A 15564-nucleotide genomic window follows, 5' to 3' on the forward strand; every position below is an offset into this window, starting at 1 on the left:
TCACCACAGGTTTTTTTTTCCCAGGTTAAAGCATTGGCTTTTCACTAGTTAAGATTACTAGTTTCATTTAACTAAAGTGAGTAACACCAGAAAAGTACTACTTAACCATAGTTCTGACGTTTAATACTAAATAAGGGTGCAGAGTGAAAGTGGAGGGATGAGTAATGAGCAACAAATGGGATGGGGGGCTTAAGAATTTTTGCACACTGAAGTGGAATGTGGGTTTTTGCTTGTTCTACTGATTCTGTCTCTCTCGTAATCAGGAGCCTTAAACAGTTCTAACATGGACATGTACTCCACAACCTAACTTCCCCTTACAACACGAGTTAAAAAGAGGAGACTAAAACTTGGGGTGAAGTGCATATTCCCCAAACATTCAGGTTTCTTCTCATACTGACAGTCTTAATTGATAGCTTCTCCCCATCCTATCATTCTTGCATTATCTCTTTTTAATCTGGCCAGGCAAGTGTTCAGAAAGGAAAATATTGGTCTAAAAAACTCGGCGATAAACCTGTCTTATAAATACATTGTAAAAATTACAAAAATCCTTACATGAGGCTTTAATATTTATTAGTCATGAGGGAAATAACATGAAAATTCGGTGAGATATACCACTTTGTAGCTAGTAATCCAAAATGGAAACAAGTGAGAATATGAAGAAATGAGAACCCTGTACCTTGTTGGTGCTTCAGCATCAGTCCTGAACATTGTTAGAGGTACTGATGCTGAAGCTCCAATACTTGGGCCACCTGATGCAAAGAACCGACTCACTGGAAAAGACCCGTATGCTGGTGTTTTAACAGGTGAATGAACAAAATGTGTCATACATGTATTTGTAACAGAAAGGCCTTACGTATTTATATGAACTACCTAGGCAAATTCATAGCACACAGATTACCAAGGGCTGGGAGGAATGGAAACTTAGTTTAAAAACAATAATGGTTGCACAACAGTTAATAAGGTTAGTGCTACTGAGATATATATACTCAAAAACGGTTGAGTAAGCTTTTACTTTTGTTTGACCACAGTAAAATATCTTTAGACATCACTAGAAGAAACTAGTAGTAACCTAGAGAGGCAGAAACTGACAGGTTTGTAATCTGTAAAAACAAAACACCAAAAGTTAGTTCTTTTTTAACTCTAGCCAAGGTCAACAAAGAAATAGTGCATTCACAGAAGTGTAGCTCCCTGGACCTAGCCCTAATGCCTCCTTAATGATGCTCGCCCTGTCCATTCATACTTGCAGGGAATAAAAAGCTAATTTTACGTCCCATGAGGGTCTTAGAACGTGGTGACAAATCTTGTGAAATTAGCATCAGATTTTTTTGTGTGTATAATACTGGCTCCCAACCTTGGCCAAAACATGATGTGTCTAAGGTATTTTGGTGTAGTTGAGCTGTGTGTAGCCTCAGCAACCAGGATGGTCATATATACAGCCAAGGCCGTACACCACCACCATGGGGATATAGTTATATTAAATCACCAGAACAGTAATACCATTGGTAGAATTGCTGTGTGGAGGGTCAAAGAATGGCAGCCCTTGCTATACCAAGTCTGTTCCAGACTAAGGGAGCTTCCCGTCTTTGACATACTGGTAGTTTCCTGTTTTGAAATAATGTGGGAATAGGAAGCATAGGTTCTAAAGGCACAGTGAGTAAAAAATGCTTGAGCAACAGTATCACTTCACTTGATTATCTCAGCCACCTTCAAAGACCAACAGAACAAGGATTGAAATACCTTGATGATGAAAAGGACCCCTGGTCTACTTACTGGTTCTCAAGTTTGTACGTGCTTGCTAAACCCCACTGCTGTACTTGGTCTCTTTCTACTCCTCTCACCGCCTGTGTTCAGTTTAGATAAGTCTTAACCAAATGTGGAGAAACACCCATGGACTCTTTGCCTCTATCCAAACCATAAGATGGAAGAAAATGACACTTTTTAAAGTGTGTGAGCCCTAGGAGTAAGTATAAAACCACGGTCAACCTGTTTCTTCACTTGTATCATGGGACTCAATAGGCTGGAGCTCATAAAGCAGTTCTGAGAAACAACACTGTTCACATAGGAAGGACTCAGTAAATACTGTTAATGGTAGAAATACAAGCTGAAAAATAACTGGTTAACACAACACTGAATTAGACCTAACTATACCTAAGACTCAGAAAAAAATAACTGCTGTGAAGTACTAGGTCATTAAATGTTTTCCAGAGTCATTAATGCAACAACTGAGTGGGAGATGGAACAACTCATGGAGTTTTGGGGGGCTGGGTTTAACTTGAATGCCATATATTTTGAATTCTGGCTTCCCAGGTAGTGCAGTGATGAGGAATCTGCCAACCAATGCAGGAGACCCAAGTGATGGAGGTTCAATCCCTGGGACAGGAAGATCCTCAGGAACAGGAAATTGCAACATGCTCCAATATTCTTGCCTGGAAAATGCCGTGGAGTCTTTAGGGCCCTGGTTCATGGGGTCCCTAAAAGTTGGGCACGACTGAGCAAGCACACGTGCATTTTGAGTTTCCAGTGCTAGAGAGGAGTGTCAAATACATGGGCTGTAGTGGCTCTCTAGGAACCCGGGTTGGGGTAGGGTGCAAGCAAGGGTCCAGGAGCCCTTCCTGGTTCCCACACTGCTCAGTCATGCCCGACCCAAGCTCTCCACCACTTCTGCCTCTCCCCAGGGCTCCCCCTGCCTTCTCTACTGCAGGAGATGACCAGGAACAAGGGACTGGAAGAAAAAACTTGGGAAAGGCAGATTTTTCCTCCCCAGTTATGAGCATTAACTCCCTTAAGAAAATATACTTTAAGGCCTGTAGACTAGTCCTCTCCTCTCTGCCTGTCTCCCCGGACCTTACCATTTGTGCAGCACGTGCCTTGCACCTGTAGCACACTGCAGGGCCTGGAAAGGCTCCCCCTAAGATCACCAAAGCCCTTTACCTTGAGTTCTTGATGGTCCTTTTCACAGTCAACTCCAGAAAACCTTTTCCTAACCCTTTAGATCTGCATAATGCTTCCCAGTCATCAAAACTCCAGATTTCCTCTTATCAACCACTAATCCTGTTAACTTGCTTCTTTTCCCCTATCCTGTGACAGAAATTGGTCTAACCATCCTGAGCATTAGATGCAAGAACAGAAGAGATGTTTGCTAAAAATTCGTAGAACTAAGTGCACCCATGCTGATATTCTTGTTCTCCATGAGCCTTGGCACAAAGAAAGCCTCTGAACTGCCAGTTCATGAGGTTGTGGGCTAAATCAAACTGGTTTCTTGATTTTTGTAAGGAATTTTTGCATGAGCTCTTTTCTTTCCACATTAAACTTCTTTTACTTAAATGAAAGCTGCTCTTCATTGAGAGGTATGGCAGGCTACAGTCATGTAGCTATCGTTCAACTCTCAAAATGACACAAATGACATTCTGTGAGAAAGTTAAGGTTTTGTGGCAAAAAGACCAAATTTGGGGAGTGTAACTGGGAAAGATGATTTCATAGTGCTGTTAAAGAATTATTCGGCCAGCATTAAGCATTTTTACATGCTAGGCATTGCTCATCTTTAATACAGATCAGACTGTATTTCAAGTGACAAAGGGTTTTAAGACTGCAAAATTCTCATTCACCTGTATCTAATAACTGGGGAAATGGGGCATAAAAGGCCTCCATAAATAAGCTCACTTTCTTGAAATGGTACCCACATTATCTTAACACATCAACAGGCATTCCACATATATTGGTTGAAACAGAAAAGACCCATATGCAAAATACTGCTGAGAGTTTGTTTCCTAAATCTCTTCTAGTTATTTTTTCTTGAACAGCACATTTTCAATGCAAAAACCTTCCTCTGCATACAAAGGAGATATGCCAAAACTGAATTCTCATAGTGGATCCTGCAATTAAGAAAAAATGAACGCCCCGGGGGAGGGCAGTGAAATGAGATCCTATGGGAAACTGACTTCAGGGATGATAATGTAGTGTCCTGCACTCTTCATCTGATTCTAAGTAAATGCCTTAACTAGATAGGCATTTATTTACATTTAAAAACAAAGCCTCCAGAAAGGTGTAAAATTTATTAACATCTTTAAAAAAAAAAAAAAAAGGTGGGATAGTAAACAGCTAATGAATTTAGGATGTTCCTAATTTACAAGTTTTACTGCAGGAAGCCCATTTCAATCAAAGCATTTCAAATAATCAAAGGAGTACAGTTTCTCCCTAGGAATACCAGTATTTTGCTCTTCAGGTAAAAGATGATTGACAGCATTAAGTGACTGCCCCAGTGAATACCTTGAAAATATATAAAAAGTGGTAACCGCTACTTAAACATGAATTTTCACAAAATTATTCTTGTGCCTAATTCAGATGATTTGCTTAGAAAAGCTGGCCTTAAAAAAAAGCAACACATGAGTAATATCTTCATTTTAAGTACGTGCTCTCAAGTTAGTTTAAAAAGAGAAGCTGAATTAGGGTTTCCAGAGCTTTAGCAGTCCATCTTCACTGTAAGTAGCAATCAGGTTCTGATGAGGGTGATGTGCAATACCAATCACATCCTTCTCGTGAACCTGGAATAGGGAAGCACAGAATCAGGGTACAGAGGTCACTAACAAATCACTGAAGAAGCTACCAGAGCTGAGTGGCGGGTAAGAAGAGAAGCTTCTACTTCTCACCAAAGGAATCAAACCTAAGGGAACCTCAAAGAGGGTTAACATACAAACCAAAAACTCGAACGAGGCTATCAGATGGCTGATCACATTTTCTGTACTGTTCTTCATAATGTGTGAATTATACTTTATGCCAAACCACTTTTGGTGCTATAGCTGGTCCCAGTCATCATCCATTTTGCAAATATTAGGCCAAGACAGTGGCTGAGACTGAACAATTCCTTCAACTCAGTGAACTCAGTATTTTCCTCAGCTAGAGGACACTTGCCACCTCATTCTGTTTTGTTCACATCTTTGCTTTCTACTGGAGGCGGCTTCACAAGGCTGGTGTACCAAAAGTTCACTCAAGAATAGTTTGAGAGGAGATTATTCTCTAACAGGTATGTTTATGATTTTTTTATACATTCACACCATCTCTTCTTCCCAACTGTAGACTGCATTTTCCCTGTCCACTCCTCCTTTGCATTTGGGCTGCTGGCAGCACTAATTCTAATCAAAAAAGAACGATGGACAAAATAATATAAACCACTTCCAGATGTGAGTCTTTAAAACATCCAGTATAACCCCTTCAATTATCTTTTCTCCTAAGACTTTAGAGGCCACATTTCCCAAATGGCACAGCTAAAAGAGGGAGGAGGAGGATGCAATTTATATCACATTGTGACATAATATTCATTGTGTTAGGCCACTGAAATTTGAAGATTGTTACAGCAGCTGCATTAATTATTCCTTGTTACTAAACGCTTAAAAAACCAATTTGATAGGGTAATATACAAGTAACTAGCCTTTGAAAACACATGCAGACTAGCTGTATCTGTCACTCCAACTACCCTGAAGAGGTTTAACTACTCTGGCTAGACAGGCACATTCCTTTTCCTCCTCCTTTGCTTTATGTACACTCATCCTATCCACTAGAAGCTGAGGGCTCACTGAAAGATGACTTTTCCAGATACAGGAGGTAATTCCATACAATTACTTATGGACCCTTTATTTTACTTGATGACACTTTTACATATTTTTACATCAAGATTCACAAGGACAGCAGTCTGAAAAAGGTTTACTTCTGAGTTCAGAAAGATGTAAGCATTAACAATTTCTGTAGATGGCCTTAAGTCAGTAATACTTACTGTCAAAGTTCTCTCCAGTTTGCCAGTGACTGTGCTGAAGCAGTAAAGCACAAAGTCCTCCCCTACACAGTATATCCATTCGCCACGGGGAGAGAGGGCACAGCAAACAAAGTCACCACCTTCTCTCTTACCAGAGCTGAAGCTTCTGACAATCTAAGAGTACAACACAGTCCAAGGTAAAGATAAAACATCTGGATTAGCAGTAGTTCCACTGCAGCAGGGGAAACGGACATCTTTATGTTATTTTGTACTCTGGTTTACTGTCATTTATAATTAGATTACCAATTCCATTCACCTTGTGCTAAATCCTCTTGACTGGGAAATATACAAAAGATAAGCTATTGTAAGTCAGTGGCAGATAGAAATTTACAATTTCCATGTCCCAGGTCACCAATCCTACTCTTTAATCTATTGAGTCATTTTATCCTGAAGCAAATTCATTACCATACACAATTTCCTAAATCATGCTACTGGTTCTCAATGCTCTGTGACCCATGCCCCCTAGTTTCCTCTTTCTAACAGAATGAGATGCCCTTCCCATTCATAATGGAACTCTATCTCTTTAAGACCTTGCTTGATCTATTTTACATACCACTTAAATCATCACAAATCAAGTGGAGAGAAACCAATCTCAAAAGGTTTAAAGGTTACATACTGTGTGACTCTTATTTACTATACTCGAAAGAATAGTGTCAAACAGATCAGTGGCTGCCAGGGGCTAGGGTTGTGAGGAGAGGATTTAACTATAAAAAGTACAGCACAAGGGAGTTTCTTTGAGGGTGGTGAAACAGTTCTATACCTTAACTGTGGTGGTTACATAAAACAAGATGAAATTTCACAGAGCTGTTCATGTCCCACCTCAAGATGAATGCATGTAAAGACAATCTAAATAAGGCTCATATTTAATAGTCTTGTACCTGGTTTTGATGTCAATGTCCTGGTTTTGATAATTATACAATGGCTATGTAAGATGTTATCATTGACAGATGCAGGGGAAGGGTGTATAGGAACTCTGCCCTGTTTTTGTAACTTTATGAATCAAAAAAAAATTTTTTTTAACTTTTTAATTAAGTCAAGCAGAGGGCACCCTCTATCCCTCTTCTGATGTCTATGTCAGAAGCTTTCTCTCTCCTTTTTATACTTTTAATAAAACTCTGCTACACAAAAGTTCTTGAGTGATCAAGCCTGGTCCCCAGTCCCGAAGCTAAATCTTCAGAGATCACGAATTCGAATCATTCACCACAAGCTATCATCTTTGGGGCTTGTCTGGGATCTTCAAAACAAGGTAAGGACATTCAGAGCTCTAGCTTGCCTCTTCTTTTAGTATACTTTTACTTTACTAACTCTACGATGTGCCTGTGTGTGTGACTGACTGAGAGCCTGAGACGTACAGAATTAAGTATGAAGCAAGTGTACAAAGCAGAGCCTTACTCTGCAGTTTCAAGGTGCCTCAAAATGACTGAAGGCTGCCCCCAAATTGGGAGCTTTGTCAGGCAGGGGTTTATACCGACTTGCCAATGCCAAAAGGCACCCAATGTCCCTGCGAGAGGAGCGGCCAGAAATGGGCGAAGCATGTGGACCAAACTTCCCTTTCTCAGTCACCTTTTCCTGGTCTTTGACCATTCCGTAACTGCCTGGGGAATTAGAACCCCTAACCTAAACTGTTGGATCATAGACTTTCAAGGGACTTGTGATCCATGTTGTTGCTGTGTACTTTTACTCAGACCCCAAGCTTGGAATAGTCATGAGAACCCAGACTTGCTAGGAGTGCAGTCGGGAATGAGGTGGAACTCTAGCTTCAGCAGCATCTCTCTTGGCTGCTTCCATATGGGGCCAGAGTCCTAAAAGCGAGTCCTTTTCATAGCTGTGCCTCCAAACTCTATGGATTGAAGCGCTGCTGGTGAGCATGAGGTTTCTAAGAACCTAAGTCAGGAATCCCAGATTGAAAGTACAGGGCTACTTCCTTTGAAAAGGAAGAAAATGACATTATTAAGAGTCTGCATAAGCTAACTCAGGAAACACAAGACAACTGGTTTAAAGTTTTACCCATAGCTTTAACGAGGGCTCGCACTGCCCCTAGAAGGGACTGTGTCTATGGCAGACCATTTTTGTGCACCAATATTGTCATAGATCCTGAAGCCTTAGAATTTACTATGTGACTCAGCTTTCAATCTTTCAACAGATATTACAAGAACCCTGGCAGGTGACCCCTGATCGTCTCCAAAATTGGTCTAATTGCTAGGTCTGCAAAATTCTCCCTTCTTCATCACTGGAAGACTTCACATGGTGGGTTTTTCCAATTCAAGAAAAGGACTTTCTTCACCTCTTCACCAACAACAATATATGTGGCACCTCTTCTTCTTAATCTGAAGACATCTAACAATCCTAAAATGGATTGGTATAACTCACTGTACCTTAACTATGGAAATAATGTGACTTTTAATTGTGATTACGTTTTAACTTGGTTTAATGACTATTTCGCCTTACATCAGTTTTGTAACTGTATAATGGGGTTTGTTTCTAGCCATCTAAAAGCTTTTAGGTTACAAATGATTGTTCATGCCGATACAGCTTCTACAACCTCCTCCAACTTTGGGTCCCCGGATTAGAAACCCTCAATATGCGGGTTAGGAGAATATGTTGCCTCAACAATTTAGGGGCAATACCCCCATCCCAGCAGGAAGTAGTTATGGAATGAAAATGCCACCTTTTTCCCTTGGCAACATAATTCTCCTAAAAGAAAAAGGGGTGAATGACAAAACTAATTCTTAGGTAGACTGATAAGGAGTCTGGGGCCCTCAAGGAAGGAAGGGGTCCAGGGCTCTCAAGGAGGAGAAAAGGACAAACTTTTTTTTTTTTTCCTACATTCCTTCATCTTAGTCCCATAAAACATTTTTTTTTTTTTAATCCCAGAGCTAATGGCTCAAGGGTTATGTTTTTCCTTAAGCTCTGTACTAATGATTATATAAGAACAATGTATCTCCTTAACAAGAACCTTCTGACTAATCTTGTTATCTTAAGATGTATGTTGTGGGGAGTGGGTCTGATAAAAGTATATAAGGTCTTGATAAGACTACACTCTCCATCCCCCTTCTGATGTCTATGTCAGAAGCTTTCTCTGTCTTCTTTATACTTAATAAAACTCTGCTACACACACACACACACACACACACACACACACACAAAAGGTCAAGCAGAAAACTAAGAAGTGGGCAGCTGTGGCTATTATGCAGTGTCCCAGCAGTACTGAGGATCAGCCATCTCAACCATGGGTTCGTCACCACCGATTTATCTTTTATAGGGACTTAAGCAATGGAAAGACAGTTCCATACACCAGCCCCTGGGTCTTCTCCATGCTCAGCAAGATCCCCAAGTGCCCAGGTCAACATTTCAGTAGCATCACAACACATCCAAGGGCTTGAGACCTCAACTTTGATACTCCTCATGTCCCTGGGGCTACAAAAGTGAGGTTCTTTGGGAACCAGCAGGTGTTCTGATTACGAACACACATCATGAAGACACTGTTGCTCTTCTACTGGAGTTCCACCTTAGATCATGTGGTAGCTAACAGATATCCCAAACTCTTAATCCACGTACTATGTCTCCTTCCCTCAGAGGGACTGTTATACCTTAAAATCTTCAGTGAGGTTCTGAAGAAGGTTTAAAGACAAACCAGGGGACTTCCCTGGTGATCCAGTGGTTAAGAATCCCCTGCCACCTGCAGGGGACACAGGTTCAATCCCACATGCCAAGGGGCAACTACGCCTGTGTGCCACAACTACTGAGACCTTGCTGCATAGCCTGTGAGCGGCAACAACTAAAGCTCGGCTGCTCGAGCCTGCGCTCCACAGCAAGAAGCCACCACAATGAGAATCCTATGCACTTCAACTGGAGAGTAGCCCCTGCTCGCCACAACTAGAAAAAGCCTACATGCAGCAACGAAGACCCAGAGCAGCCAAAAAAACAAACTAAAAAAAAGAGAGAATTTAATTTATCCAAAGGATGCAAAAGAAAGACCATAGTATACAAACATTCCAGGGAAAGGAGCTAACTTTTGAGATGCCAGAAAGATGCTTTGTAGACAGTAGAATTTAAAATTTAAATAAGTGTCTAAAAAACAGTGTATCTGGTTTTCTGAGTGGTGAACTGATAGCTGATACTTCACTGAAAGTGTAGGACCAAGTGTCTCTGACTAGGGAACTGCCCACAGGGCCCAAGGAAAGGCACAGTCTGAGCACTCACCTGTCCCTGCATGTTCATGATGACCACTGTGTTGGATCTGTTGCAAACCACAAAGTGCTCTGGGTTTTTAGGAAGCAGGATCACACTGTTGACAGTGATGTCTGTCCCAGCAGTGCTGCCCAAGGATTTAAAGGTATTTGAACATTCTGTGGTCTTCATGTTCCAGATCTACAACACCGAAACATAAGGCATAAACATTTAAGGGGGGGGAAGTGCAGCAATTTCTAAAGTCTGGGGGTTGAAAATTAAGTTACTTTAAAAGAAAAAAAAGGACTTAAAAAAAAAAAAAAGCTGCTTACAGTCCAAATACCTAGCATTGCCATATACAAAAGAACTCCTCTATTTGCTGATTAACTGATAAAAATAACAAAAAATTAGAAAGCTAAATAATAAAACTCTTAAAATTTATGCTCTTTTCCTACAAAATTTCCCTTGGCTAACAAGCTTCCTAACTTTGAAATTAGCTATGTGTCAACAATGCTACTGTCATAAACAACCAGAAAGCTACCCGGTCTCTGGACATCAAAATGAAATGAGGGTTTTTTAGATTTGTATACTCAGGATGCTGAGATTCAAATTTGGTGGGTCTAGGGTGGGATGTATGTAGCTTTATTTTTTTAAAAGCTCCACAAATGATTCAGTTTGTACTGAGAACCACTCCACAGAAGTCACAATGTCAACAGCCACAAGCGAGGATCCATGAAGCGGAGGCTACTCTTGGCCACCTGTATGACCTCTCCCAGTCCAATACCTCTTCTAATAGTTCTCCACCCTAATGCTTTTTACCTTGCCCTTCTGAACTATTATGAACTGACGCAGATAATCAGACATCATAGTTACTGAAATCTGAGACATGCTTAGAGAAGGGATGAACCAACTGTTGCCTGTGTCTGGACACTACTCACATCATGAGTAGTGATGATATAAAAACCTCAAAGGCATGACTATGCTGTGTTTCTCCTGTGCCTTCAATGAAGCCTAGCACAAAATGGATGTTGAATAAATACCTAGAAAAAGGAGGAAATAGCTGCCCCACTAGTTGTCTCAATATTTATTTCCTTAATAAATACTGTTATCATCTCCCCCAATTGCCTCTCTAAAGCCCAGCGACCTAGGGGAGAAATGAACATTTCGGTGATCAAGGGACTTCTAGAGTTTTCTGTCCAAAAAGTCAGTGAGATATTTTACCCCACCTACTGCAAAAAACTAAAGGTAAAGACTACAAAACAAAGAGACCTGTACAAGCCACCTCACAGTCCTATAGGCTGTAAGGCCCATATTCACAGCACAGATAGGGCAAACCCCATGACTAAAGCACCAAGAACTCTGTATTTCTGTTCCATCCTGAGGAAGGGTACATCTCCTACCTTCAAATTTCTGGTTCAATTCCCAAGCCATCACAGAAAGGGGTCTGACTGTTAGGGATCTGTGTTAGGATGTTTAGGTCTTCTGCCAGAGAACATTCACTTACAAAAGGCAATTCAAAAGCAGATGTACAATGTAAATGGAGTGTCTCAAAGATCTCTAGCAATTTTCAATTTGGATTGCCCATCTTTTCTAGGAAATGATGCCCTCTCTTGAAATAACTAAATCTCTTAAAACTGAAGATCTATTACTTTCAGCTGAGAGATGAAGATAGCAAGTAACTAAGAGGACTTAGTTCTACTCTACACCCATCTTATTCCTCATTAATGCTATCAGAAAGGTCCTAACGTGGGGGGCTGGGTGTGGGGTGAAGCTGTGCAATAAAAGAGACCTATTTATTCTGCCACTGAGCCCTTCGTGAATTTGACTGTTGCAGGCAAGGCCATTTGACTTTGTGGCAAAGTCACAAAGTCCTGTAAACAGGAGTTGACTTAAGTTTAGAACTCTACACCTTTTCCTACATATCATATAGCCTGTAGGTTTGAGATTTGAGGTCCTAGGCCAACAGGAATTACCCGCAGACTATGATTATTGTCACAGATCTCAATTATGGCTAAAATACAGTGTAAAGAGGTTTAGCCACCATAACTTTCACCTTATCACCACTGAAAACTCCTCAAAGGGCAAAACAGAAAAAATGGAATAGACACCCCAAATAACATCAGTAGCAAATACTTAACCTTTACAGTGCCATCAGAGGATGCACTGATAATATAATGTCCATCCTGTGTAAACGTGGCTTCATTAACAAAGGAGGAATGGCCACGGAATTCCTTCAGGGTTTTTCCAGATTTTAAACCATGAATTCTATCACAAATAAAAGCAAATGAAAAGAGCAATTAATATCCTATATACTGTGGTTGGAACCAAGTGTTGAAAGCATTTTAGATGAATTACAGAAGCTCATGTTAAAGTATTAAGAACAGGGACTACACAATTATGTATGGAGTAGTATTTTCCTTATGTCTAACAATCAAACAAAAACAAAAACAAAGCTTTGCAGAGAGACTGGAAAAAAATATGCTATTGATACCACAAGCTTCTGTTCAGTGACAGACTTCTAGGTCTCTACTGGGTCCGAGGAATCTGTATTTGTCACATGCTCTCTAAGGTGACTCTGATGCAGGTGGGTCCATAGACCACACTTTGAGAAACACGAAGCGGTGCTAAAATCCCCTTCTGATCTCTCTTCTGGGTAGAGACCCAAATGGACGACACAATAGCACTGTGTCAGCTGTATTTTGGGGAAATAAGGTCTCACATGTATTTATTACTCATTTATTCCCTCACTGTCCATATAAAGGAATCCTGGTGAAAACACAGAAATCACTAACTACTACCTCCCTCTGAAGTTTCATCATATCAAACAAAAGTGAGGGCAATTTGGAGATTCTTACTTACCTAATTGTCTGGTCAAAAGAGGCACTAAGGATCTGACTGCTATCCTTAGAGAAGCTTAGACAGGTGACACCTTTGCTGTGTGCCCTTTCAAATCTCCTTAAACACTGTCCACTCTGAATCTTCCATACCTTTATTTTTTTAAAAAGAAGAATAGTAAAAACTTATAAATACAGTGTCCCATGTCCCACTCCTACCCTGCAGAGCCAGGCAAAATACAAGGCTCACTAAGGTACTAAAAACAGCATTAAAAATGCATGCCAATGGCTGAATATGATATGTCAGGTTCTCAAAGTACAATGACAACTTGAATCCTCTGAAACTTAAACCTCTTTCCTTTTAAATTATTAAAGCAAAAATTTAGACTCTAAGTTCACTTAGCAGAGACCATTTCTGTATTTTATCTAGCCCAGGGTATTTGACCAGCAATTAAATACAAGCCACAGCTGATCACTGCTAAGCATTTGCAGACCACCACCCCAAAGCAAAACACACCAAATAAGGTAAGCTATGGTGGCACAGCAGAAAGGGCACGAGCAGATCTGAAGTCCCAAATCTATTACCAACTGTGTGACTTTAAATTACTGGGCCTCTGTAAGCAGAGTTATTATTGGGATTAAATAAGAAAAACTAAAGTGACTAGCATAAAGTTGATGCTCAATAAAGAGTAGGTAAAAAAAACCCTATTAGGGACTAACTTGTCACAGAACTCTCAAAATGTCTACATATAAGAGTTCATGCCTCTAATTCATACCTTGATTTTTCCATCTTGGGCACCAGTTGCTAACATTTCTGTATCTCTGCTGAAGCACATACAGAGAACAGCATCATCCATCATCATAAAGTTATCCTGTGCCTGGTACTTAAGATCCTAAAGGAAACAATGATAAGCAATTATCAAAATATCACAAAAACACCAGTTATCCCAGGTCTCTACAAACTTACTGGAAGCAGGACGGTAGACTGCTGATTAAATCTCCAAAGCAAATAGCAGTGTCATGCACATTATCCTGATGAACAACTGATAACACTGGGAGTACCTTTTTTACACAATTCAAATAAGTATTATAAAAAATACAAATGTAACAGCTTACATCTTTTGCTTACTAATCCTTTCTCAGCAAAATTCCCCTACAGTTTCATACTGTACATCTTTAATAAATCTGAATTTATTTAACGGTATGACATGAGAAACATTTTTCTGTAGTCACCTACCTTTCCTAAAATCATGTATTGATTATTGTATTTGATATTTTTCTTTTATCATCCATTACTGTTCATAATGAAATATCTTTATTTTTTCTAATTATAAAGTGAGGCTGTTTCATGGTTTAAAAAAAAAAAAGGCAAACTGTAAAGAATTATACAATGTAGAAAGTGAAAACCACTCATAAATCCACTACACATGGAGTGGAATTTAGTACTCTATCATAAAGATTACATTTTAAATCAGTGGTTAGTCACTAAGTAGCTATTTGGGAAAGTTAAGCTGGATCTATGCCAATTTTATCACCCTAATCAAATGCCAGATGGATCAAAAATTAAACACAAAAAGAAACACAGAAGTATTTGAATAAATCATGGGAAAAAAGATGGATAAAATATGATGATACAAAAAACTGTTACCTGTATAAAGCAAAACCATACATTAAGTCAAAAGACAAAAGTCAAAGCTGAAAAATATTTGCAATGCATATTACCAAAGTTGATTTCCTCAAACTACAAAGAGCTCTTACAAATCAGTAAGAAGTAGTCCAAAAGAGAAATGGGCAAAGGATATGTACAGACTTCACAGACTAGGAAATACTGGTGGCTTTTCACATATAAAGATATTCCACTTCATTCATGATGAGAGGAATGCAATTAGTACTACTAAAAGGTTAGACTACAAACAATAAGCAACTGCTTACATATACACATAGAATATTCCATAAAGATTACACAAGAAAGTGGTAACTCTGGGTGCACCAAAGAAGGGAACTGACTGGCTGAGGGACAAAAGTGGGGAACAAGAGCCTTTACTGAATAACTGTTCTGTTTTAGAAAATGTTTTATCAGATGTACATCTTACCCATTCAAAAAGTAAATTTAAATTGTAACTATAACAGATAACTTAAAAACAATAACAGATAATTCTCCTACTAGAAAAATTAATATATTTAAAATATTTACCTTTCTGATTTTTCCAGTCGTAAAGTTCCATACTTCAATGAATCCGTCAACAGACCCAGTAACCAGATATTGACCATCTGGAGAAAATCGAGCACACTCCACATGTGATTTCTGACCAAACTGTTTCAAATGAAACAATGAAACAGATGCATTTTTATCTAGTGGCCTTAAAACAGTTCCCATTTTAATCTTTTGAGAGCTCGGCCCTAGCACAGAGTCATAGCCAGCCTATATTATGGAGTTTGGAAGGGTGTTTCTGTACCCAGACACAAAGAAATGCTTGATATATTCTCTCCAACCAGTTTAACACTGAGGTTCACCACTGAAACTAATTTGATTTTTTTTTTAATGACATTGGTATTTCCAAAGAAAAACAAAAAAAAACTATTTTAGCAAGGGACTTAAAACAAATAATCCTGTTAACTCAAACAGTAAGTTTTTACCAGAATCAGTCACTGTTAACATGATTTTCACACTTAGTATGCCATATGTTCCTATTTTTTTTTTAATCTGGGGGAAAAATTCATTTTTTCAAAATAAATGGTTGTTTTTCTACACTA

General features: G+C 39.4%; 1 protein-coding gene across 1 annotated transcript in view; it reads right to left on the bottom strand.

Annotated features, from left to right (window-relative positions):
* Positions 1 to 548: 548 nt before the first annotated feature.
* SMU1 (SMU1, DNA replication regulator and spliceosomal factor) overlaps positions 549 to 15564 on the bottom strand; it is a 32587-nt gene continuing 17571 nt past the window's right edge. Inside the window, exons 6-12 of the mRNA XM_027549999.1 lie at positions 15005 to 15124; positions 13587 to 13703; positions 12836 to 12963; positions 12115 to 12241; positions 10010 to 10177; positions 5768 to 5920; positions 549 to 4541 (exon numbers count right to left, since the gene is read on the bottom strand). Of these exons, the coding sequence (XP_027405800.1) occupies positions 4443 to 4541; positions 5768 to 5920; positions 10010 to 10177; positions 12115 to 12241; positions 12836 to 12963; positions 13587 to 13703; positions 15005 to 15124 (912 nt within the window). The 3' untranslated portion in view covers positions 549 to 4442. The remainder of the gene's footprint in view (positions 4542 to 5767; positions 5921 to 10009; positions 10178 to 12114; positions 12242 to 12835; positions 12964 to 13586; positions 13704 to 15004; positions 15125 to 15564) is intronic.

Source organism: Bos indicus x Bos taurus, chromosome 8, assembly GCF_003369695.1.
Source record: "Bos indicus x Bos taurus breed Angus x Brahman F1 hybrid chromosome 8, Bos_hybrid_MaternalHap_v2.0, whole genome shotgun sequence".
NCBI lineage: Eukaryota > Metazoa > Chordata > Mammalia > Artiodactyla > Bovidae > Bos > Bos indicus x Bos taurus.